We start from the raw sequence: 25,361 nt of genomic DNA on the forward strand, positions 1-25,361 counted from the left end.
ACTCTTGTATTACTTAGAGTCTTTAAATAAACACAAACCACATATTTAACTCTATTTTTAAAATGCTTTATTTACAAAAAGTTTTGAAAATAAATGAATGCTCCTTTTCACAGGAATGCTCACACACAGGCTCTCTCACACACAATCTCATTCAAATGCACTTTCAGAAAAAAGTATACTTGTCAATCTGTAGAGTATGCATTACAGACAAGATCTGAATATACAAACAGCTGTTAAATCACAGGAAAGGAAAGTAGACCGAAAGTTAAACAGAGATCAGACGTAACAAGAAAGGTCAAAATGATGCAGCTGTGATAAATAAAAGCTTTACACGCAAAAACAATTCAAGATTTAGAATGCAATAAATACAAATGACATTAATGTGACAAAATTTTGGCAACTTACTGCCAAAACTCAATGCCTATACCTATCATAGTGATAAAGTGACAAAAAGATAATATGAAGTTAAGAATATTGTCTCTTCTTTGTATATGCTAAAGCTTCCACATTAGAAAGCTTTAGCATATACAAAGCAAATTGTATCCCTTGTTCCCTCACTGGAACAAGGGATACAATTGTGACATTTTCAGAAAGTTATGGAATGAGTCTTTTAAAACCATTTTCATCAAAGTCATAAGAAAATGTGCAACTTAAACTCTGATCAAAGTATACAAATGACAAACATGTGCTTTAGGACTCCACGGCGTCTGTGACGGGCTCTGTGTCCTCCTTGCTGTCTGAACACTCTGACGGGATGAAGCAGCCCGAGTCTCTGGGACAGTCGCTGTCTTCCTCCTGCAGACTGTGGGAAGATTTGAGCTCCTCCGCATCCCTGACATCATCACCTGCAGCCACAAACCAAACTGAATTCAATTAAATGTCATAATATTCAAATCTGTACTACTTTGCAGAATTGAAGCCATATTTAGATGCGGAAGGGTGACACCGTTTAATTTTAATATGATTTATTGCGATGATAGCGACGCATTATCGCAAATGTTGCTTATTGGTGTCAGACCAGAGGATGTTCTGGTGAGTTGTCACATGACCCAAATACATATGATTTGAAGCAGGAAACTCTAGAAGAAAATATGTCACCTAATTTTTTTTCCTGTAAACTGCAAAAATATTCTTCCTCATTGTTTTTTAAACTAACTAACAGAAGCCGCTAATCCGACTAATCTAGCTCAGCTTGATTAAATTACTGGTGTCTAATGTGAGCTTGGCAGGGTCACGCTGCAGCAGCTGCCATCTGTTTAGTTTCACTGTCAACCAAGCCGAGCTAAAAAAGAAATTACACTGACATTTACTTTGACTTTGTGCACATCTGCTTAAATTACACAAAGTAAAACATGAACGAAGCCACAAAAAAGGCCTGTGGATGTTTTTCCACTGTCATATTGGATTGTTTTGGAAAGTTTTGCTTTCATTCATGCAGGGATTTCTGATAATCAGTCAGACTGCTTCCAGACTTCAGATTACAGGAACACCTTCTGTCATGTTAAGCACTTTCTATCTAAGTAACAGGAAGTCACCAATAAGCTTCTCACAGTGTGCATGATGTATTTCTATTCTCTACGGCACAAATGTCTCAGCCTTTACCTGTTTCTACCCACATATTTACAGAGTGAACCCTTTTTTATTGTCCCACAGAAATAAAGTGACAGAATTACACTTCCATTCATTTTATATTTATGGTAAATATAAAATATTTTTCTTAATTTAAAAAAGAGAGTTTTTATTTAATACAGTCTTTACCTTATCTTGCTGTTTGTTTGAATGCTCACTTCTGATTGGCTAATGAGTAAATTCTACCATGTTTTAACCATAATCAAACAAAGCAGCTCCACATGCTGCTTAAAAGACTTTAGGGATGTAATTGTATTTAATTACTGGACAAAGATTTTGCTGTCTGTACACACACACACACACAGAGTTATTATTTACTCAGAAAATGTAACTCTCATGACTGCTGGTTAAAAGACGAGAGCCAATTGTACAGTTTTTATTCTTTGTTTTATGGTTGCTGGGACGGGTTACAGACAGGAAATAAAGGGTAGGACTGGAAACAAAGGTTTAGGTTTTTATGTATTTTTCTATTATGTTAAAAGCATTTAGTTTGTGTATAATAAAATGTGCTATTAAATAAAATTGTGATTGACAATAAGTGAGGTAGCTATTAGCTTCTTTAATATACAGTCTCTGTGAAGACTGTATTGTATTTACAGCTGCTTCACATTCAGTGTGGTGTTACTTTCAGGCTTAACATAACACCGATTGAGCCTGCTAACAAAAATTGTTAGTCTCATTTGCTGACTCCTGCATCTCTGCTGCGAGCCAGTCTGTGCAGCCCACTTCTGAATACTGAAACCTTCATGAGAGGATCTTTATTTTTATTTTTCAGAATGTTCATTTTTCAGGAGTGAACTCTTATGAAGCAGTATCTCCCTTGACTAAGTGCTGCATATTGTTACTTGTTAGCATTAGAACCAGTCACAATGATTGCTCGGTGTGTTTCTGACCTTCTGTGTAGTGGTATTCAGCAGCAGTGAGTAGCTTCTGTCTGTGCTCTGGGTCTTTGACGTTCAGCTCTATAAGATGTTTCTCCTGCAGGTGCATCAGGGACTCCACTGTTTCATAGCCATTTAGCATCAGTGCAGAAGCATATTCCTAAAACAAGAGCAACCACCGACTGTAAAACTAAAGCACAAATCTTTAAATGTTTTGCTGTCATGACTAAGTCTTTGAAAACTTTGTGATTCGTCCCCTAAACTAAGACAAAAGACCCCAGGTGAGCAGATCTGGTCCTCACCTCCAGATTCAAGCGTTCCAGTAACTCCAGCAGTGTTTTAGGTCGAGGTCTTTTGCACAGCTTCTGCTGTCTGATTTTGGGAGTCTCCTCTTCTTCTTCTTTCTCCACCAAAACGTCGACATAGATGAACTTGAAGTTGCCCACTTTGTTGTTGAGCATGCCTGTCCAAATGCCCATTGGAGGCTTACTGATGATGTTGATGATGTCACCAACCTTGGAAAAAAAAATCTATTAAAAGATGGTTGAGACTGCTTCATTGTTACTGCAGATGTTTCCCTGTCTAAGTACAGCCATGTCCATGTAAAGCGTGGACATGGAGAGTTACCTTGAGTTTGAGGGAGTCCGTGTCATATGGACTGGGAACAAAATCCGTGTGGACTCGAGCTCGGCCACAGAACTGTCCGTGATACGAGCCGTCCTCCTCCAGCCTCAGACTGTCTCTCTGACCAGAGCCATTGGACTCACTGGTCACACCACCTGAACCCACAAACACAACACAGCACAGGAGGATTACACACTCATCTAAGAGTATTACTGGTTAACACCACACATTTATTCACTATGTCTGGGTGTGCATTATGAGCAGATACTTACTGGAGGAGCTCTGGCCACTGTAAAGACTCTCCAAGGAGTTGCTTGTCTGTGTGGAGTTTTTCTCAGCTGGAGGGCTGCTTTCTGTCTCTGCATCTGGCTCTTTGTCTGTGTCATCGCCCTGAAGGAAAGAAAAAAACGACAAGGCCCACGGTTTTAAAAGGCAGCAACGTTACATAAACAGATAAACAGGGACGGAGTGTGCACAATTAGGCAGACTATTCGAACGACTCCATGTAAAAGTGGAGGTGGAGGTGTAGGCTATGAAATTTCCAAAGCTAATCAAAACATCTTATCTTTCAATCGCTGTTTGAGAAAAACACAGATACTGCAGGAAGACACTTTTCGATGCAGATGACAGCAAACAGTCATCTAAATATCGCCAACAACCGCGTCACAGTTTGAGGATGTGGTTTCAGAGGAGATGAAAGTGATAAACAGAGCAGGTTTGCAGTAAGTGATGTCCGTGGCCTCGAATTTGTTGCACGCTGAGGGACTTTTTGATCACTTGCGCACAAATTCTTTAGAATAAAACAGCGCTGGAGAACTGAAGCATTAATGTGTGTATGTGAACGGTCAAAAACCTTATCAGAGTGCTCGGTTAATTGATGTAAAAGTGTGTGTGAGTGATTCAGCGACTCACTGTCTCCTCGGATAAAGACTTGGCATGTTTTTTGCCCATTTTTCTGCGCATGGTCAGTGAAATCTCCTTCATCTTCTTCCGGAGTCCAGCTGAGTTGTTTGGGTCTGAACTTTCACATTCTTCTGTGACCTGTGTGAAGAAACATGGTTTAGTACAAACTGAACGGGGATATTAAGGAATACGACCTAAAATAAAAACAAACAAAAACAAAACACCAACTCTTTTTCTTTTCTACAATTCTACAATTATATTTAGTATTGACAACATGTTTTTCTGTTCTCAAAAAATCCAGTGTGTCGCTTTTAGTCCGCTTTTTAATGTATGAGTGAAAAACCTGCATTAAGTATGGCAGTCTCATGCATCGGTTACACTATTATTGCTATTGAAGTAAATTTTGCTGACATCAGGGTTACAAAAGTGAAAAACAAGCACATCTACAAACCATAGCGGTTCCATTTTCCTTCGGTTTGGCCTGTGATGAGTGATGTCTGAGACCTTCAAATTTGCCAAAGCTTGTGGAGCGCTGTGGGGAAGGGTAAAAAGAGATGTCACACAAAGACGGCTAAACAACGTCTGAATAGCACAATCGTGCTGTGACCCGAGATTTCACAGGCCAAATATAATCAGTTTTTCTTTTAACAGTCTTAAAACATCTAGGACAAGACAAAAACCAACAAGAAAAGAAAAAAAACCCTTCCTTTAAAATCTAGGATTTTAAGTCAAGTACACACTAAATGAGAGCTTGTGTTTTAAACTTAAACGAATACACAAGTACGTTGATAAAACCAGTTTACCCTCAGCGCACTGGTGACACGACAAGCTGCTCTGGCTCAATTTTAATTCTTTCAGTTCCCCCCCCCAGGTTTTCATAAAACTAATAGTCAGCCTAATCTCTCCCAAGCCTCCATCATCTCCCCAGCACAGCACCAAAAATAATCATATAAATGAATAATCCCTGGAAATCCTGGTTAAATATGAGCTCCATACTCCTAGACAGCCCTGTGCAGACTGATTTAATGCAGCTCTGAGTGCACTCTCTGACTGAAAATACACTGGCAGAAATCAAGGTTTTATTTTAAAGACTTTCTTCACCATTTAAAAAATGAACTGTGACATATTCTCCAAAAACATCGCGCTGCTTCCAGCAGACTGTAGTTTTTAATTCAATAATTGGTGATGTTAGATTGAGCCTCATCTTCTACAAATTTGTAACGGAGTCGATGTCACAAGTGAAATTTGGACCCTGAAGCTTTGATCATAATTATTTTCACCCACCTTTGGTTTGCTCCTTGCTTTGTCTGACACATTAGATGCAGCCCTCTGTAACATTTTCTAACTCCTTTTTTTTTCTTTCAAGGTGTTAGTCGGATCTTAGTCCTTTGCTCTTGTCTTTGCTGTACTCCTCTACAGAGAAGTGTTAACTGACACACAGATTATCTGTCTGATGGGCTGGCTGGCTCACTTCCTTAGAACGCACAGGATGTGAGGCAATTCACACTGTTTCTTTCAGTGCAGCTCTGAAAGGGGAAAAATACGAATGCTTATGTGTGCATTTTGTGGCCGGCTCAGCGAAACAACTAGAACCACTTCCAGGAATAGCGGCACTTCAGTTTTATAAATGTGGCATTTGCTTGTTCAAACATCTGTCTTGTATCTGCTACTCGTCTTTTAGACGCTGATGGTGAGCCACACCACCATGTTGGTCTGTAACTGTGCATAAGTATGCCACAATCATATACATGTAGCCACTCAACTCAGGTTCAATTATCCAATGAGGCTAAAAGCTTCACAGTGAAAGCTATTTTATGTAGTTCAGGAATAAAAAGAAGACAAAACCTCTTTTGTTTAATTCAATTCTTCTTTCAATATACCTCAAATTTTCCCTTTTATCAGCAATGGGGAACTCTGTTGCGGTAAATGATGCTGGAGTAATTATTCTTCTGAGTTCATTTCCTAATGTGGGGCAGAACGCTTTTGAGGAAGTGTGGATTTATGACAGAGGAACAGCTGAAAGTGGCAACTTTGGTGTGTCGAAATACCTTCCGGTCGACCTCCCCTCTCGGTGTGGAACTGAGGGTTTTTTGGCTTTATGTCTTTTTGGATACACTAAAACAAGTCACCCTTTTTCTAAAATCGGTGACGAATGATAAAAGTTACAAAACTCTTATCTACAAACACACCCACACACTCATAGTGTTTCCACTGAATCAGAAAAGGTGAGGGAGTTTTTAGCCTCCACAGGATTCCACCTTGCCTCTCTCATGTCGCCACATTGGGGATTTGCCATGTTTACACTGCGGTCGGTTGTGGAAAAGGGAATTCTGCAGACCTAAACCTCAGTCTAATCCTGCTGCTTGCAATCAACAACAACAACAAAAGAAACTCATTTTGTTCTAGATCAAGATTTTAAATTTCTTACTTTAGTGGTTTCCTGTCTGATTTAAAAAAAAAAATCCACCCTATCTTCATTGAAATATTTTGTTGAGATACAGTTTTATGCCAAAAGTATATCAAAACTGTTCTGACATGCATTGTGTGCACTGTTAGTTCTGCAGAGCTAATGTTAACTTCCCCAGTGACAAAACAAGAAATAAGCAAATTCAGAGGAAATTAAATTAAAACCACTTCACTTGATTGTTTTCTTTTCTTATCACTATCTCACGGGAAGTTCGTAAAAGGACAAGATAGAGTCTTAACACCCTGCACCATCTCTGTTTATAGTCCTCTGGGGATTTATTCTCTGTTAAATGACTTTCTGACTCTAAGAACGAATGACACCACAGATCCATGGGGATTTTGTAATCTCTGCACTGGATGGTTGTTTTCATCAGACAATTTTCTCCCTAGTCATCCTGGGCTTTGACAACTGTTTTTGCGTAACACATGGCTCACACGCCACACGTGCTCACCGAGTATCGCTTAGAGTCTAAAGCTTTGAGAGATGTCATGTGCGTGCAAATGTGCACTCCGTTGCGTGATGTTAGCAATGAGCTGCGCAATGAGGAAAATCCACAAAGTCATCAATTTCCACACCTACATCTCAATGTTCATAACATATTACTCAGAATGTGTCCTCCATGTTTATTGGTGCTGTAACTCATAGAGAAATAATTAACATTGTGAAGACATTTAAAAATAAAAAGTCCACTGACTGTTTTGGTATTGACATGATATTAGTTAAAAGTATTATAGAATATATAGTGCAACCTTTCGCATACATTTGTAATCTGTCCTTTCAAACTGGTGTGTTTCCCTCACAAATGAAAATAGCAAAAGTTATTCCAATCCATAAAAACGGAGAGAGATGTCAGTTTACCAATTATAGGCCAATATCACTACTCCCACAGTTCTCAAAAATTTTAGAAAAGTTATTTGTTAATAGACTTGATAAATATATTGAGAAGCATAATCTCCTAAGTGATAACCAATATGGCTTTAGAGTGAAAAGGTCCACTTCATTGGCAGTGATGGAACTTGTTGAAGGGATATCTAATGCAATAGATAATAAGGAATATACTGTTGGTGTTTTTATAGACTTAAAAAAGGCGTTTGATACAATTGATCGTTCTATATTAATAAATAAACTAGAGAGATATGGCATAAGAGGGATAGCATACAAGTGGATGAAAAGTTACCTGGATGAAAGATATCAATATGTCGAATTCAATAATGTAAAATCTAAGCAGTTGAAGGTAACTTGTGGTGTTCCTCAGGGCTCTGTGCTGGGCCCTAAATTATTTATATTATATATAAATGACATATGTAGTGTTTCCAAACTGTTAAAATGTGTATTGTTTGCTGATGATACGACTCTGTACTGCTCAGGTAAAAACTTAGAACAGCTTCTGACTACAGCGGAAAAGGAGTTAAATATATTAAAAAACTGGTTTGATGTAAATAAGTTATCATTAAATATAAAGAAAACAAAATTGATTATTTTTGGCACTAGACAAGTGAAAAATGTATCTAAAATAAGGGTTAATGGAATTGAAATTGAAAGAGTGTACGAAAATAAATTTCTTGGAGTGATAATTGATGATAAGCTGAGTTGGAAGTCTCATATAAACCACGTGAAAACAAAAATGTCAAAAACCATTGCTATTCTCTATAAAACAAAGCATGTCCTGAACAAAAAATCATTATACACACTTTATTGTTCTCTGTTGCTTCCATATATGACTTACTGTCTGGAGATATGGGGTAATGCATATAAAACGAACACTCTTCATATTTTCAAGTTACAAAAAAGAGCTATAAGAATTATAAACCAATCAAACTATATAGAACCAACTAACATTTTGTTTATTAATCTGAATACCCTGAAATTTTATGATTTAGTTGAATATAAAATGGCACAGATAATGTATAAAGCACAAAATAACTTGCTTTGCCCCAGTACTCAGAAGCTGTTCAAAGTCAGAGAGAGTCAATATGACTTAAGGGGAACAGATTTCTTTAAGAAAAACAAGATGAGGACAAATATAAAGCAGAGATGTGTTTCTGTTAGAGGAGTTAACCTGTGGAATAGTTATGACAGTGATTTAAAAAGGTGTAGTTCATTTTCCTTGTTTAAAAACATGTTTAAAAATAGAGTATTAGAAAAATATATAAATCAAGAATGAAAAGAACAAAAAGGAGAAAAAAAACAACAACCTCTTGATTCTTTACTTTGATGTAGTTACTTATCTAAGGTGGAAAGTTTTTTTTTCTTTGTTTTGTTTGTTTGTTTGTTTGTTTGTTTGTTTGGTTTTTGCTTTGTTTTATTATTTTCTTCAAGCCCTGTGTACAGGAGCTGCATACAAAAAGATATTTTGTGAAAAGGGTTGGCGTAATAAGCAAATGCTTCAGCCAATACCTTTTGATTAGCCTTGTCTCATGCTTTCTTTCTTTATGGTAGATTTTTGTTCTGTTTTCACTGTTTTTTGTTTTTTTTTTCTCACTGTTTTCACTGAGATTTGAATTTGAATGCTAATCAATAAAATAAAATAAAATCAAATAATGTTCAACCAATATTAGCATCTGTAGGAGACGTTTTTAAAGAAAATGCAAAATGTTCTGTATGGGAGGAGGCTGGGTACATGTCAATAGCGCTGACATAGTGACCAGAATTAATTCTCATAGACCACAAAATGTCATCAGCAAGGCACCTAATTGGTCTTAAATGCATTCGACTGCATTTGACAAACCACAGACAACTATCTTGAGTGACAAGACAGATATGAATCCTACAGATGATCACATGTCCACCACAAAACCCTCAGCTCAGCGTCATCCAGTCAGCCTGGGTCGAAAGGCAGCTGAAACACTCAGAGGAAGTTCTCTTGGGACAACCAATCTGCTGAGTACCTTGAAAAACTGTTGCCATTTTTAGTTCACTGCTCTTTAGTTCAGTCTCAGTACTGTGTGGCAATCAGCATGAAACTTACATTTGGTTCGGACAGGTCCACATCAGTGATAGATCGCGGCACCCTTGGGGGAATCTCAGGTTTACAGTCCTGCTTCAAGCAACCATCCTGGGCCACTACCTGCCGGTGCTCCTGTCTTCCTTCCCACTCCTTCACGTGCGCCGTGATGAAGTCATGGGAGTAGACACGATACTCTGTTAGAGGCCTGCGGCAGGTGTGCTGTACGGTCCCCCAGGCTAGACTGCTGTCAGCAGGGTTACTCCACCGCTGGTGGTGGGTGGGCGTCGCTCCACCGGGAAGGCTGGCCATGTCAGTGCATCGGCCTGGGGTTGTGTTCTCCTGAGAGGGGAGGGTGGAGAATTTACCCGGGTAGGGCCTCCTGTCTGATCTGTACGGCACTTCGGGAAAGTGGTGTCCCATCTGTGGGCTCATCATGCCAGGTGGGGAGCACACTGAGAGAGGGGACAAGAAAAAAAGTGACTTACAGTCAACAATTCTCACCATTCTCAAACTGGGATCAGACTCAAGTGTAACTTTATTTAACTTAGATGATGCAATGATTTGCTGTTTAACCCTCATCAGAGTTAAACTGAACTGGAAATGACTTAGTCAAATGAGACAGTTCACTGTGAGGATCACTTTACATGTCGAAGCAGTACCGAAAAGAGAGGAGGAAACAGGAGGTTGGCCAAACAGAGTATGTGTAGTATGTCCTTGGCTTTTGTAACCCTCACATCCTGAACCGCTGTGGCCCTCTGAGAGGTGTGAGGATGCAGCAGACAGGTAATTTGAAGGTGCTGCAACTCTTAAAAGCAGAAGTAGAATTTAAAGTTGATTACTTTTTTAAAGGGCATTAACTGGAGTTGCCACATAACTGTAGCTGTTCTGCTATTTTGAGCCAAAATCTTTCTTAGTCATAGAGTCATAGAAATTCTAGAAACGTCAGGAAGGACAAAGGCAAGATTTAAAAATAACAATATCATTTAAAAAAAAAACCTCTTTTACTATTGTAAAGTTGTAAGCAATGTTTCTGATCTTTGTTTTAAGGCAGCGGGGTGTAGGTGAAGGTTAGAGTAAATGCTGAAAAACTGAATTTTATTCACTAGTGTTTTAAATAGGTTCAGGAAGAGACTGTGGTTTGGTTTAAAATGCAACAAGTTAGGAGCAACGTCACTATTGTTACAACAGGTCACAGTGGCGACACTAAAGGATGTCCGGTGCGCTATCAGTGACTTTGACTAAACAGTTAAAGTTGACCCTCTGGGAATGAAAACAGCAGCAAGAATGAAACCTGTTCTACAAAACCACAAAAACCTTTGGTCATGATTAAGAGATACACGAAGTGTTAGATGTTTTCACATCATCATAATGCAAGTATTACTTTTATCAGCTATGATGTCAATGCATAAAACACTATATTAAATGTTAAAGTTGTCATTTAGTGTGTGCTTGCCTCATTTACTCATTCACACACACTCACACTGCAATGAATGCATCCTGAGCAGCTCAGGGTTCAGTAGCCTGTCTTGCTCAAGGATACTTTAGCATGCAGACATGGATTGAACCACCAATCTTCCGACATGTAATTTGTACCGTGAATACATTTTAAATTTACTGATGATTACTAGACATTAATTCTTTTGTATTAAATATACTATAGTGCTTTACACGTTTGCGTAACGAGCTAAAGATACCTGGTTTGATTCTAGAAGGAGACACAAAGCCATTTGGGGTTGTGTCCGGTCTAAAATATTAAACAGCTGATTGCTGTGTTAACCACTGTGAATAAAGGTGCAACCAAGAGTTTGAAATGATGGTTAATGTTGGTGAAAGCTCCTACCTCTGGAGCTGTTTGCTTTCTTTGTCCCTTCTTTCCCACTTTTCCCGCCTGCTTTCTTGCTGTTTTTGGGGTTTCTCCTGACAGCTGCTTTGGACTCTGTTGCCACTCCGTTGGCATGGACACTCTGAAAAGATAAACAAATGCACACACACTCACCATTTAAACACTTTCATTCCAGAACCTCTAATATCCCACACCCCTTAACATTGATTCATTGTGTGTGACCTTCTGGCAGGGAGTGTTTAACAGGCTTGATGAGAGCAATGGAAAATTTAGGGGGTTGAGTTTAGATTCTTTCAGCTGGTCCACTGACTTCTAGTTTAGATCTGTGAGGAGACAGATAGCAAGGGTGCCTGCTCTCTGTTAGAGGGGAGAGCTGTGCAGGACTACTACAAACAGGCAGAGTTGAATGGGTGAGGAAAATCTCATTACCATTAATAGTAATGAGATTCAATTAACAAAGGATAACAGGATTGCAAGATTTGTAAACATTATAAGTCTTTGCAGATATGCGCTCAGCGATCATGTGACAATGTCAGTGTTGTCATAATGTGTTTTGAGGAAGGAAAAATGCTGCTGAACCGGTTTTGGCAAGCTATGCTTTGTTTTCTTTTAACTATGATGGCAATAGGTAGATTGGCCACTGAGAAACCTGGCATGAGGCCTTTAAACCTTTCTAAGCACGCACGCACACACAGAGTTTTCACATCCCTCTCTGCCATGTGGTCCAGAGATTACACAGAGAGGTGCACCCCTCTTTGAACCATCTGCACTGTATTAAAACCCAATCAGCATTTGTGCTAAAAGATTGTGCCATTTGGGCCAGCGGTAGCTCTCAGCAAGTCACATCAGGTGGTGGTGTCGGTGCTGTTAAATGCTCTGCTGTGGTGTGTCGAAGGTGCTCAAACATGATGCTGGCACAGATTTATCAGCCTTTTGGGAGCAATAAACTTCAGAGTAGGCATTAAAACCAGCCAACCAAATGAACAAAATGGTCTTAAAACCTAAAACCAAACTGATACCGCTGTGGTACCCACAAAGATCTGAATGCATTGCATGACTGAAACATGTCTGCAGAGAGGGTTTTGAGTGAAACAGTCTAAAAGTGAAACTACTCTTCTAACCTGGCTTGAGGTCTGTTTCTCCTTTTTCTTGGTGCCAGAATGATGACTTCCTTTCCCACCTCTGGTTTCTGTCCTGTGTTTCGTCTTTCGCATCTCTGCAACAACACAATGTGTACACCTGAGGACTTTTTAAGGAATTTGCCTCAATGATTAGCAAATCTTAGAATTAAATTAAACATTCTCTCACTTGTTGTTTTCGACATCATTGCAGATTGTCCCGACCAATGTTAAACATAAGGCCTGGGGACCAGAGTCAGGCCCTAAAATGACTCCAATCTGGCCCACTGGACATCTTTGGAATTTCGCTACATTTTACAGCTTGTCCTGCTGACAGAGACCTCCCTCCACTGCTGTTCATACTACACCAAAGTAACTAAGTAATAGGTAAACAATTGAATGATCTACTATAGAAACTGTGCAAAAAGAACTGGGTATTTCCATTAACAGTCTGGACAATGAGCATCCAGAACCTTTTCTCTATTTGTATTCATTTATTTCCTAAAACCCGAGCACAGAGAGTTGTGCTGACAGCATTTTTTCCATTTACTGCATCAGCATTTCTTTTTCATGTAGACAAATTGAGACAGTTTGCTAAAATTGCACTTCTTCTTCTTATATTAAGACATCTCAGGGTTTAGATTAAATGGGCTAATAAATTACTTTATACTAACAGAAAGGCGAATTTCAATGGTCCCGCCCATTTAAGATAACAGTGGCCGATAGTCTGGGGTCATTTTTTAATGCTGAATTGGGTTCGAAATCCCCACCCTGCCTTTGAGCGTCCTGCTGGGACTCCAGATGAGTGCTGGCATAAACTTTAGATGAGCTTAGCCTCTTTATTTCCTGCTTACCTTCATTGTGATTGTTGGCGATGTGAACTAAATCTTCTCTGCTCCTGGCATGCTGCCACACTGCAGTATTACAGCCGGGAGTGTCTGCCGTGGAGAGAGACGAGCGTTGGAGGTTTTAAAGCGAAAAGTTGGGGTGAATGGAAGCCACTGATAGTAAAATCATTATCAGCATTATGAGACACGGACATAAAGCCTGGTAGCTCGCTGGAAGTTTGAATATAAATAATATTAGAAGCTTCCAAAATACACATTTATTTCATCGCAGTCTACCTCAGGGTTTGTGAAAGGGAGTCAGGGCTGTAACACATGTTGTAAACAGTCATTATGCACAAGTTACACTTTAGCACTAATAAAAAGTGAAGTTTAGAAATTGTTATACTCACCTAGTGTTTCATTATCTGATGCAGATTTGGATATATGTGTCCTAAAAGTAAAATAACAAAGAAATATTTCATTATCTTGGATTATTATTTTTATTTAAAACAAATTAGACATTATTATTTTCTTCACAACACAAAGTAAAGAGCCTGGGACTTCAAAAAGGCAACTATGGAGCACATAAACCACAAAACATGACCACAAGACTGCAGACTCATGCTGTGCAGATGTCCACTGTGTTAAATCTTTCTATGCGTTTACAGCGTCAACAAAGTTGTACGTTGTCCAAAGAAAGGCCAAGGGAGTAAAAGGTGTTGACCTTGAATCCGCTTAGTCCAGCTAGCCCAAAGCCGTAATCTGCCTTCTGCTGGCCCAACAGTGTGAAGGGTCCTTCTTCTCAAAATACAGTTCTCTGTCAACAAAGCTGAACAATTTATAGATTTTTTTGGTTCCTATTGTGTCTTACGGACGTCAATCCCTCTTCTTTAAGCGCAGCATTCCAATTTATTCTGCTCTGCTGCAGGAAGGATTTACAGTATTAACCCACAGCGAAAATAAACAGGGAGCCTTTCAAGCCATATTATTACTCAATGGGAAAGCTCTGTCACTGGCAGGGCAGCTTTATGCTTTCTGCACGCTCGACCAACAAAAGAAAGAGAAATAAGGCCACAGCACGCACTAGACGAACAGAAGCCTTAATTCCTTCCAGGATTACTTGATGTTTTTAATACAATTTTCCTGTCCGTTCGAAGCGGAGTGACATACATAATATGTGGAGATAGAGCAGATTGAGCTTCGAGCTTAAAGCATTGTAATGTGGGGCATATAGGACGATCTTAACATTCTTGAGTAATTTACGTCTGAGCTCACCTTCTTTTCTTCTTGTTCGAGTTGGCTCTCTGCGTCTGAGGCATCTCCTGAAAGAAAACAAAGCATTTAAGGCTGTCTGTACTAAATGAGCAACTTGCCACATTCAACAAAATCCTCCAGCTGATTCATGTAGAGATTCACTGAAACTGAACATTTGGCCTCGCCTCAGAGGCAGCTGTCAACTGGCTCTGCTCATCATTTAATAATCAGCTTTATTTTTTTTAGGTTCAATCTGGTTACATGCCACAGCTCCTCAAGGCCGTGACCCCATACAATCTGGTCATGATTGTTCACAAGCCCGCACCGCTCACAGTCTGTACAACATGCTTCAATGTACGAGATTTTCATGACACACACCATGGATATAGATCTTCCAGAGCCTCGCCACTTTGTGCCATCATTCAGCAAGACTGCCGGGCTGCAGGAGCGGCTGCAGGAGCGGCTGGAGGAGCGGCTCGGGACAGGCTGTGGTGGGCCGTCGCTGGAGCTCTGCACCGCCTCGTACAGGCTGTCCATAGATCCCTCCTGATGCCCAGTGGACAGACAAAAAGACACACAGTTGTTAGAGGGCTGCAGTTTGGCAGCCGGATATGAAATTCATCTGTTTCCATCCATGTTTCCAGCACATAAATCTGCATTTCATTGTAATCAGATGCAAAATATGAAAATTTTAGTTATGAGGATTTGATATGACTGCAGGGAAATGTCACCAATGCTGCTCCAAAGCTCCTTTAAATTTGCTTGTCAACCATGGATGAGGGAATTTCGACAGAACTGATTTCAGCGTGGATTAAATTTTGTTTGATTCGTTGGGATTCCTTCTAGGAACGCATAACCAATTTCTCTCGTCAGCTCATCTTGACTGTACTGTGACGTCTCATCGGTGTACATGATAAAAGATAGTGCAGAGTATTGATTTTGTATTCTTTCTCTACTCAACCATTCCTGGTTAAACCAAACCACAAAATTCTTAATGAGTGGTCTGAGACAGAACTGGAGTCCTCCATCTTTTAGAAAATCAATCCCTGACTCATATGACTGTGGGCCAATAACAGGTCTTTACAGAGTACTCAAAATGTAAGATGTAGTGCAAAATGGTTTAAACAAAAAGCTTCCAAATGAAGTGTAAGTTCCTGTATTTGCAGGGGAACAAGTGTGTATTTTGAGATGCTGCTGCTTTGCTGCTGTGTTTGTTTTTTCTCTTTTCTAGATTTCTACCTGGGTTAACGGGCAGCACGAAAACTTGCTGTATGTGCTATTTGAGCAGAGTGGTTAAAAGGTGCGACATCCGTTAGAGATTCTAGGCAATGATGAATCAGTCTGATCATTTGTAAACATCCCCAACATCTGTGCAGAGACAAGTTTAAAGTATCCAACCCACATGTCACATCCCCACGTGCAGCATGACAGCTGCAGGAGCATCTGAGGTACCCATGTGTATATTGTGCACACGTGTGTATTCCTGCTTCTTATCTTAGCTTTTGTGGCTTCATTAATAAACACTTTTAACAGCACTTGTAGGCATAAAGAAATTAGTCAGTAATACATAAACCAGGGCTTCAAAATACATACTGTAATAAAAGAACTGCTGTGAAATGTTGCTTAAAACTTTATGGCAAACAAAGCTTAAAGTTTTCAGACAAAGGAAGATAAGAAGACAAGGTCGGTGTCAGGAGGACTTGTCTAATGATCAAACTTTCTGCATCAGGTTATCAATGATCTATTTACCGAGAAGATGTAGCAGCAACCATTCTCATTAGATTAGTGCCGCGCTTTAGCATCATGTTTTGCTTCTTTGTAGGAAAACTGCGATTAAAAACCTAGATAGACACTCTGTAGCTTCCCACACATTTAGGTATGCATAGTGTGTTATTTATTGATCTTCACGATATATTTCTTGTGGCTAACCTCAGATTTGCAACTCAAGTTTCTCTTTTACTCTGCGACTCACACACAGACTGTTCTGTAAAGAAGACAAATGCATGCATCTTACCAGAGAAAAGCAGAAAAGGTTCATGTTGGCTGCGAGGTCTCGGGTTCAGTTTGCTTTGGTGCGTCAGATGGAGGACAAACAGCGAGCCGAGTGAAAGCCAGAGGCTGAAAGACACAACAGCTCAGTCTGAGGCCAGCCTCGGTCGCCTGCTGTCTTCTCAGATTAATACCACAGTGAAATCCCTCCACTAATCCAATAGATGGCCCACCATTACTCTAGCAGCTAAAGCAGGATTCACTCTTGACAACAAGCCCACTATTGGTGGATCAGCAGACTCTGTCTTTGTTTTGATTCTTTTCTTTTTTTTCCAGTAGGGAAGCAGCGAGCAGCCATGTTATTTATTTATTCTGACCTAAGTGAAATTACAAAAACAAAAATTTACAGGTAAATTTCCTCATTAAAGGCAACTTAGGAAGACTTAAGACTAAAAAGTCTTTTGCCTAAATAATATTATCAATCATAAATATTAATCAATAATTATGAGGATCACTGGTAAAATCAAGGTAAAATTAATCATTCCATTAAGAACAATTGACTAGAGATGACATTAGTTTTTGAGATCAATAATATATGGATGTATAAGCAGCGTTTTCATGCGTTTTATTGGAAAAGTCATTTTCTTATATCCACTTTACTCCAGCGGTGCACATTGTATACACTGGACTGATCATAAAGGTCATGGTTTAAATCTGGGCACACTGAGCTGATTAACGGAGTGCAAGAATAAACATCTGGACCTGCTGGGGTAATCTTTAAAACATATATTTAAAAAAAAAAAACATATCCTGTGATTCTGAGGCAACACACAAAAACCCAGATTCAAGACTTTTTATTGTTATTATGCAAACTGAGGCATTAATCTCTGCCATGATGCAAGGTAAGTAGTGGAGTTTCAATACTTTCTGTCATCATCATCTATAGCTTTAAGTGCTAAGATGTGTTCCTCCTTACATCAGTGGGAATTTAATGTAGGTTTTATATCTATCTGTAACGCTGTAATCAGTTAGCACTAATACAAAATTGAAACCAAATGTAGTAGTAATGTAGTAATTAACCACCTGCATCTTTATACTAGTCAAATTACACAGGCCCATAAACAGATTGTTTACATAAAGTTACATCAAATACTACTTACGGTATGCTGTCATGGATGTGCTTTAAGTATATGTAAGCTGTGCTTTAATGTAGCAGTTGGAGTAGTTTTGAAGTTGCAGTTTATTTTTCACAGTTATGGGGAGATTATTTAAATACATGTGCATTGTATGTGTTAAAATCTGAACTTGAAGGTAATAAATGTAGTGAGGTAAAACAATGTGTATATCTGTGCTTGGCTTAACAAGTTAGGAATTTAAAGACAGCATAGCAAAAGGGAATGTAATGTGTGGAAAAAAATGCACTTGAAAGGAGACTGTTCATCTGTGACAACCATGCCCTCAGGCAGGTTTTTAGACAATAAAACAAACACTACACTGAGCGCGCTGCACACAATTTCTCACGTGCTCAGTAACAGCTCTTTCCTGTGTGGGCAACAGCTGCAGGCAAGTATTTTTCCACAGCTTTGAAATATTTAAAGTAACTTTTTGACAAACCACAATAAATGTAGGAAAGTTTTCACATATCAGTTTGTGGTGAGGCACAAAAAATATAAGGTTATTTTTGCATGCAATGCATTTCTTCTTGTTGTTTTTTGTTACCTAGAGACTAATCGATCATCCCTCTGGAGTGGTTCAAAGCGCACTAAGTTGTAACACATGAAGTGTGAAGTTGGTGCTCTTTTAATCCACAAATCATACTGTCTGAGCTCCTCTAATGCAGAGCAGAAAACAGCTGGAGAGATTAAAAAATATGACCTATATTTTCACAAACATGAAAATAAAAGAAGTACTTCAAAGAAAACGACGTGATGCTGAAATGTATTTTGCTGCCTTTCAGCTCATTTCGATTAGTCATGTCACTGTTGTCTTCTAGTGTCAGATGTTGTGGTGGTTATGCCTTTTGCACAGCAAGGTAAGCGTAATAATAACAAGTCCTAAATGAACCACATACGGTAATCACTTCGTGGCTGACTTCAGCCAACCTCCCATGATTTAATGAGCCTCTTTAAAATGGCCTTCTAGTCTGTATACAGTTCTGCAGTATTTTTATCTCTCCATCAACAAAACAATGCACAGTGCAGCAGTGCATTGTTTCTGAGAACAAGTCTGGCCTGTTGCATACTGTGGGTTCTTAACAACAACAGGTGTGACATATCTGAAAACAAAGCAGGATGCGTGAATGCTGCTAGGCGAGTGACCTGTGCCAACCACAAGTGTGACTGTGTTTGCATGCATGTAAAAAAAAAAGGATTAAATGAAAAATCTTAAATCATTTGAGCATCGAATCATTATAGACCTCATGTTGAACCATTAAAAAGAGATGTTCGTTTTATGGTCCGTGGTTATCAGCTCAGTTTCACCTCACCCAAACGAAACCAGTGAGGGAGTCTTACAGTGGCCACATGGGGCCGTGTGAAAATGTATGAAGATTTTAATGTGTGAAACAGGCAAGACACTTGTGCCCTGTAAGAAAAGACAGCTGGAACAAATAGATTAAGACAACAGCTTTTAATGGGTTTTTTTTTTTTTTTGCAGTTTAAAAAAATAGTCCAACTTTTATTACAGTGGAGATAGACAGTGACCCACATAGCATTGCTTATTGCTCTGACCCACTAAGTCACTCAGGAAAGGATTAAGAGGGTGTGGGTGTGTTTCGCCCTGCTTCCCACATCTATTCATTAAGAAAAACAAAAAAATACAAGAAAATCCATGACCGTAATCACCAGTCATGTATTTGGGATCATAATGAATGAGAGCAAGTCAAACTCTAATCAAGTGTGCGTGATTTTGATAGATTCCGTTTGGGTAAATAAACAAATGACATTGCATTCAGATTAATGTAATTTCATTTTTTTCATTGTATTTGATTAAGCAGAAAGTGAAAGTGAACGGGAGGGGTGCTTCAGGCCTAGCACAAATCCTCTCTGCAACAGGTTGTGAAATAGTCCTCAGCACAGAACTCCTCACATGATCGAGAAATTCTGTCACCTGTTTAAAAATAAAAAATAAAAATACAATCACTATACCATCACACCATTGTTGGAATTGTATTATTTTACATGATATATGAGCGCACATATTAGATCATGAACATGAGAACAAACAAAATGAAAGTAGAAAACAAATCCTACGCACCATTCAGGCTGGTTTTACAGTACTGCGCTGACAGTGGACAAACTGTCTCTGTCTTACAGCTTGTGTCATTTTCATCCACACAGATGTAGCAATTGAGAGTGAGCACTAATTAAAAAAAAGGATAAAATCCATCAAAACATGTTACAATACTAAGACAACAGCCTTCATCTCAGTCCAGGTGTAATCAAATGATTCCCTCAGATCAAACCTATTTTCTAGCCCAATCAGAAGTTTGCTTTTAAAATGGAATATAAGCTAGAATGACAAGGCCTCACCTTGGGTGCTACACAGCAGCACGAAGAGCAGCGTAAGCAGCAGGACCTTCATGTTGTCAGATGGTATGTGGATAATCCTCCCGCTCAGGTACTTTTATACTAAAACACCACATACCAAACTACAACTCAGTCATGCACTTCCTTGTGATAAATGTGCCAGTAAATTATGTCTAATGTTTTTGTTTCAACTCTTTTGTCTCAAAGAAGAAGAAAGCGAAAGACTTTTTACGGTAACAGATTAACGTGGATTTTTTTTTTTTTTTTTGCAGCGTGTATAAGAGCTCCTAAAGTCTAGTTCAACCTGCTACTATGAATTATTATCAGTGTTGCTATATTTACCTTTCGATTTCTCTGATGAGATCTGTGATTAGTTTTGATCTATCTATTTGTATTTCAAAACACATATCCCACATCGAGAGAACACCTTTTCAGTTTTGTCCTTGTTTTCTTATCACCCAGTGCTCAAGGTAACTCTGCAGTGCATTCATACTATGAAATGAGAGCACACTATTTGGGGGTCATTTTCTAAAGATTATTTTTAAAATCAATTTCTTTACTGGACTTTTTATCGTTCAGCTTTCAGCCTGTTCAGTTTAATCATGTCAACTGCTTTGTAAGGCTTTTTGAACGGTTAACACAAGAGTGATGTGAGCTAAACGCGAGTCAACATACAATAAACGACATTTATGATATGTAACAGACAATAGGCTGCACAAACGATGGACACAGCAACAGAAGCATCACCAGTCTGTTTGTTCTAAAGCACTTAGTTTGGCATTTCAGGTGTTCCCATAGGAACATAAGCCAAATGTGACCATATTTGGGGAGTTGCGTCTCAGTAGGAATTCACCAAGCAGCAAACTTCACAGCTAAATAAAAAATCATGTAGTGGCTTCAAAGGCTTCAAAGTGAGTCGATCCTCATACATGCCAATGTTAAAGTTTTACAACATTAAAAACATATATTAACAGGATGATCTATCTGATTCTCTTTGAGCAGGGCTGGACTGGGACAAAAAAAGGTTGGTTTTAACCAGTTGGTACAGCTTACTTTCGATGCACTGAAGCATGTGACAATTAAAAGTCACACTTAAGCTCAGGTGTGGGGGGCCTCAAGGGCTGGTGTCCTGCAGGTTTTAGATGTATCCTTGATCCAACACAGCTGATTTATATGGCTAAATTATGGCTCAACATATCTTGAAGTTCTCCAGCTGCCTGGTAGTGAACTAATCGTTTGACTCTGGTGTGTTGACCCAGGGTGATATCTAAAACCTGCAGGACACTCGCCTAAGGGCCTGGAGTTCTTCACCCCTACTTTAGCTATTAGAAGTGGACAAAAATCATTTGCTAGAAATTGTACTTTTTTCCATCTTTTTTTTTTTTTTTGCCTGTCCCGTTTGGCTCTTTTGCCATCAGAATTGTTGTCTAAAGGCAAAGAAAGATGCCCAACGGATTTACTTTAGCAAATTGACCATCCCAGGCTTGCCGTAATGGTCCAGTTGATTCACCTTTTATTGTTTATTTTATTTTCACTTACTGAATACGGGACAGACTTGACTGGGGGAAAGAAGGGGAGAAAGAAAGAGGGAAAGAGAAACAGCTGAGAAGAGGGACGGGGGAGAAGGGCAAAAGACAAAAACCAACAGAACGGGCAGAGAAAAAAAAAAGAAAAAAAAATGCATATATCAATCACCTGGGTCACCTGCTGAGAAAGAAAAAAAGAAAACAAGCAGAAGAGAACAAGAGTAATAGAATAAACAACATCACAATGATATATGGGAATATGACAGTAAATACTAAATATTAAACATTATTGTGCAGCACATAAGATCAACAGAACACAGTGTGCTTTGAGGTAGGAGCCAAAAAGGGTGTAGTTTGTGGGTGTGATCACCCGTGTGTACACCTGTGAGCATGGACGCGCTTGTTTTTTTTTAAAAGGTTCCTTCATGTAATGATCTGCTAGAGGGTGTGGGGGGGCCACAGCCCCGTCCTCCAGGGCGTGAAGCAGGTATGGAGGAGATCAAGACTCCAGACATCCAGAGGCCCCCAGAACACAAGAGACCAAGGAAGACCAACAGAGGGGCAGCCACGCCACTGTCCCAGTAAGAGCTGAGGAGAGTCCCAGATGAGGGCTCACTCAGCAGCCGCGGAGCAGAAGCCAGGGGGAGTTGCAGTGACGCGCCCGTGAGCTCCGCCAGCAGCCAGCTGCGCCTGAGTGACCGAGCCCCAGGCCGAGAGGCCGGGGGCACCCCACCTCCGAAGTGGCCCGAGCGAGCCCCAGGCTCCAGGCCCCGATAAAGGTTCGGGGCGTGAGCCGGTGTGTACCTGGACGCCCATCCCTGGACACAAAGAACCACCAACGCACCGATGTCTGAGGGAGTCCGCCACTGGCAGGGGAAGTGGTGGTAGGGGGAGATAGGCCTCCAAACCTTGGAGGGCCTGAGATGTCCCCAGAGAGGTGGCGTCTGACACCCAACCTGACATACTTTTTTCCATCTTTTGTTCAAATACAAATCCTCCCTGCAAAACCGTCCGGGAAGGGGGGAGAATGACTGAAGATTTCATCGTTAATATGTAAGTAGGAGTTAATGATTTCGGATCCGAGGGATCATTAAGATACTCCACACTTAACGGTCTGCTGTTAATGATGCCATTGACTTGTAAAGGAGTGTTCTTAGACTAGTTGTATCAAGCCTATTTGAGGACTTGTCTAGCATTGTTATTAGTATGCTTCATACTGTCCGAATTTGGCGTTCCCAGATACCTCCCATATGGCTAGCTGATGGAAAATTCATTACAAATTTTCATAGCTGTGCGGTTCCATCTTGTCGTCAACCAACAAGAGTTTCTGAATTTCCATCTAATGATTTTATTTGTGGCATTACAGCTGCACAGCCAGCAAACTTTCTCAACTCACTTCCATCCTTGGAGCTTATTTAAGGCTAACTGTGAAGTTTGTCTCTAAAGCGTTTTCTGTAGTGAAAAGATCTCCAAATAGCTTTTCCAGCACTTCCCAAGCTGAGTTGTATGCTTCATCTCTGTCCACTAGGAGAAATCCTTCAACTGCTCTCTTTGTGGGTCTACCGAGTTACTTCCTGAGATAATAGTCTTTCATTCTTTGAAATGTTTTTTCTTTCAATCATGGTTTCAAATGACAACTGCCAGACTTCAAACTTTAGAGGGTCATCAGTTTGACCTGAACCACTTTTAGACCTTCTTGATTTTGACCTTGATTTGGTACTTTGAGATCCTAAGCACGACCCAACATCTGGCCATGGCTCTTAATCACTATCTGCAAAGTCTCCTTGTAGCTGTTTTTCAGCTCTTTTAACAATGAATGAGGAAAGTGAAGTACACTACTTTGCGCTTTGCGTCTGAATCTGCAGTTTGTATTTGGTGTATCCATCCATCCATCTTCTTCCGCTTTATCCGGGGCTGGGTCGCAGGGGGCAGCAGCCTAAGCAGAGAAGCCCAGACCTCCCTCTCCCCAGCCACCTCCTCCAGCTTATCCGGGGGAACACCAAGGCATTCCCAGGCCAGCCGAGAGATACAATCTCTCCAGCGTGTCCTTTGGCGTATTTGTTCATAAATGGTTTGTACATCTCTGCAGGTGACATTATGTTGTTAATCACCTCATTCAATTCGCGCTCTGAAAGTTTCTCCTCTTGATCTCTTTACCCTTTTCAGTGTTCTTACTCTTTCACTTTTACAAACAGTCTGTAGTTAGAATCGAAGAATAATCCTTTAATTGTCCCACAAGGGGAAATCTGGTTGTAACAGCAGCCAGAAAGACACATATACAAATAAACAGTACACAGGACACGGAACAGAAACATACACAATTTTTTCTTACATATTTACATCAAGGACAATGGTTACTATAAACAGAGTACTGTACAATTATTAAATTAAATAAAATTAACTACAGATAAGAGGCAAACCCAGGTTGTAGTGCGAATCGGTTGATTAAATTATTGCAGTTACAGTGCAGATGTAAACATCTATGTTTGTTGGGAGCAGTTTTGATTGTACAGTCTGACAGCTGCTGGGAGGAAGGACCCGCGGAAACGCTCCTTCATGCATCGAGCATGCAGCAGTCTGTCACTGAAGGAGCTCTGCAGTTCAGCAACATTTACATGCATGGGGTGGGAGACTCTGTCCATCAGAGATGTTATTTTGGCCAGAGTCCTTCTGTCTCCCACCACCTGCACTGGGTCCAGGTTGCATCCCAGAACAGAGCTGGCCTTCCTGATGAGTTTATCCAACCTCTTCCTCTCAGCTGCCGATAAACTGCTGCTCCAACATACTACACTATAAAAAATGACAGATGCCACCACAGAGTCATAGAAGGTCTCCCTGTACTCCAAATGACCTCAGCCGCCTCAGCAGGTAGACTCTGCTCTGACCCTTCCTGTAAAGGGCGTCAGTGTTGTGGCTCCAGTCCAGTTTATTATTCAGGTGAACACCCAGGTACCTATAAGAGTCCACTATCTCAATGTTCACTCCCTGGATGTTCACCGGTGTCAGTGTGGTGAGTCTGCATCTCCGGAAGTCCACCACCTACTCCTTGGTTTTCCTGGAGTTGATCAGCAGGTGGTTCTGCTGACACCAGTCTACAAAGTCCAGAGTCCACTGTCTGTATTCTGAGTCGTCCTCACCTGTGATGAGGCCGACTATGACAGAGTCGTCAGAGAACTTCTGTAGATGACAGCGTGGGGAGTTGATGGAGAAGTCTGCAGTGTAGAGGGTGAAGAGGAACGGTGCCAGCACAGTTCCCTGTGGGGCCCCCGAACTGCAGACCAGCATATCAGAGACACAGCCCTTTGTCCTCACATACTGAGGGCGTTCTGTGAGGTAGTCCAGTATCCACTTGGACATGTGGCGGTCCACTCCTGATAGCTCCAGCTTGTCTCTCAGAAGTCGTGGCTGGATGGTGTTGAAAGCACTGGAGAAATCAAAGAACATGATCCTCACAGTGCTTCCAGGCTTCTCTGGGTGAGTCAGAGCTCGGTGCAGGAGGTAGATGATGGCGTCCTCCACCCTAATGCCAGGCTAGTAAGCAAACTGCAGCGGCTCCAATGAAGACCTCACCAGGGGGCACAGATGGTTCAGAACCAACCTCTCGAGGGTCTTCATCAGATGTGATGTCAGGGCTACCGGCCTGTAGCTGCTGAGGTCCTTGGAATGGGAGGTCTTTGGTACCGATACCACACAGGATGTCTTCCACAGCTGTGGTACTTTCCCCAGGAACGATGCTGGGGGAGGGGTGGGTGGTTGATCAAACCTATTAAAATATTTATTTAGGTCATTCACCCAGCCCAAGTCTCCTGCACCCTGTGGGGTTGGT

The 25,361-nt window shown here is 40.4% G+C and overlaps 1 protein-coding gene and 1 non-coding gene across 3 annotated transcripts; both read right to left on the bottom strand.

Moving 5' to 3' along the window:
- Positions 1-50: 50 nt before the first annotated feature.
- On the bottom strand, positions 51-16,636 carry samsn1a (SAM domain, SH3 domain and nuclear localisation signals 1a). Of its 2 annotated transcripts, XM_004543908.3 has the most exons (15): positions 16,508-16,636; positions 14,872-15,039; positions 14,515-14,561; positions 13,650-13,690; positions 13,267-13,350; positions 12,416-12,510; positions 11,292-11,415; positions 9,473-9,903; positions 4,489-4,569; positions 4,047-4,175; positions 3,407-3,524; positions 3,138-3,289; positions 2,813-3,025; positions 2,523-2,670; positions 51-845 (listed from the first exon to the last, which is right to left on the bottom strand). In XM_004543908.3, exons 1-15 carry the CDS (start codon positions 16,529-16,531, stop codon positions 691-693), a joined length of 2,010 nt encoding a protein of 669 aa, XP_004543965.2. In that variant the 5' UTR covers positions 16,532-16,636; the 3' UTR covers positions 51-690. The 2 variants fall into 2 exon arrangements, with proteins under 2 accessions (XP_004543965.2, XP_023009342.1); XM_023153574.3 differs by lacking the exons at positions 9,473-9,903; positions 11,292-11,415; positions 12,416-12,510; ... (3 more) ...; positions 14,872-15,039; positions 16,508-16,636 and adding an exon at positions 5,322-7,471.
- Positions 16,637-19,095: 2,459 nt separating this feature from the next.
- Positions 19,096-20,111, bottom strand: LOC101482488 (lymphocyte antigen 6 family member D). Its single transcript, XR_013101542.1, has 3 exons — positions 20,013-20,111; positions 19,738-19,842; positions 19,096-19,590 (listed from the first exon to the last, which is right to left on the bottom strand). It is a non-coding gene; the product is annotated as a lymphocyte antigen 6 family member D (transcript).
- Between the last annotated feature and the right edge of the window lie 5,250 nt (positions 20,112-25,361).

Source organism: Maylandia zebra, linkage group LG14 (assembly GCF_041146795.1).
Source record: "Maylandia zebra isolate NMK-2024a linkage group LG14, Mzebra_GT3a, whole genome shotgun sequence".
Taxonomy (NCBI): domain Eukaryota; kingdom Metazoa; phylum Chordata; class Actinopteri; order Cichliformes; family Cichlidae; genus Maylandia; species Maylandia zebra.

Excerpts from the sequence above, each read along its gene's own strand:
- samsn1a (XM_004543908.3), bottom strand. The coding sequence starts at position 16,531 with ATGAACCTTTTCTGCTTTTCTCTG. Across the intron at positions 13,691-14,514 it reads TCGAACAAGAAGAAAAGAAG|GACACATATATCCAAATCTG; the intron begins GTGAGCTCAGAC and ends TTTTACTTTTAG. Across the intron at positions 13,351-13,649 it reads ATCAGATAATGAAACACTAG|ACACTCCCGGCTGTAATACT; the intron begins GTGAGTATAACA and ends TCTCCACGGCAG.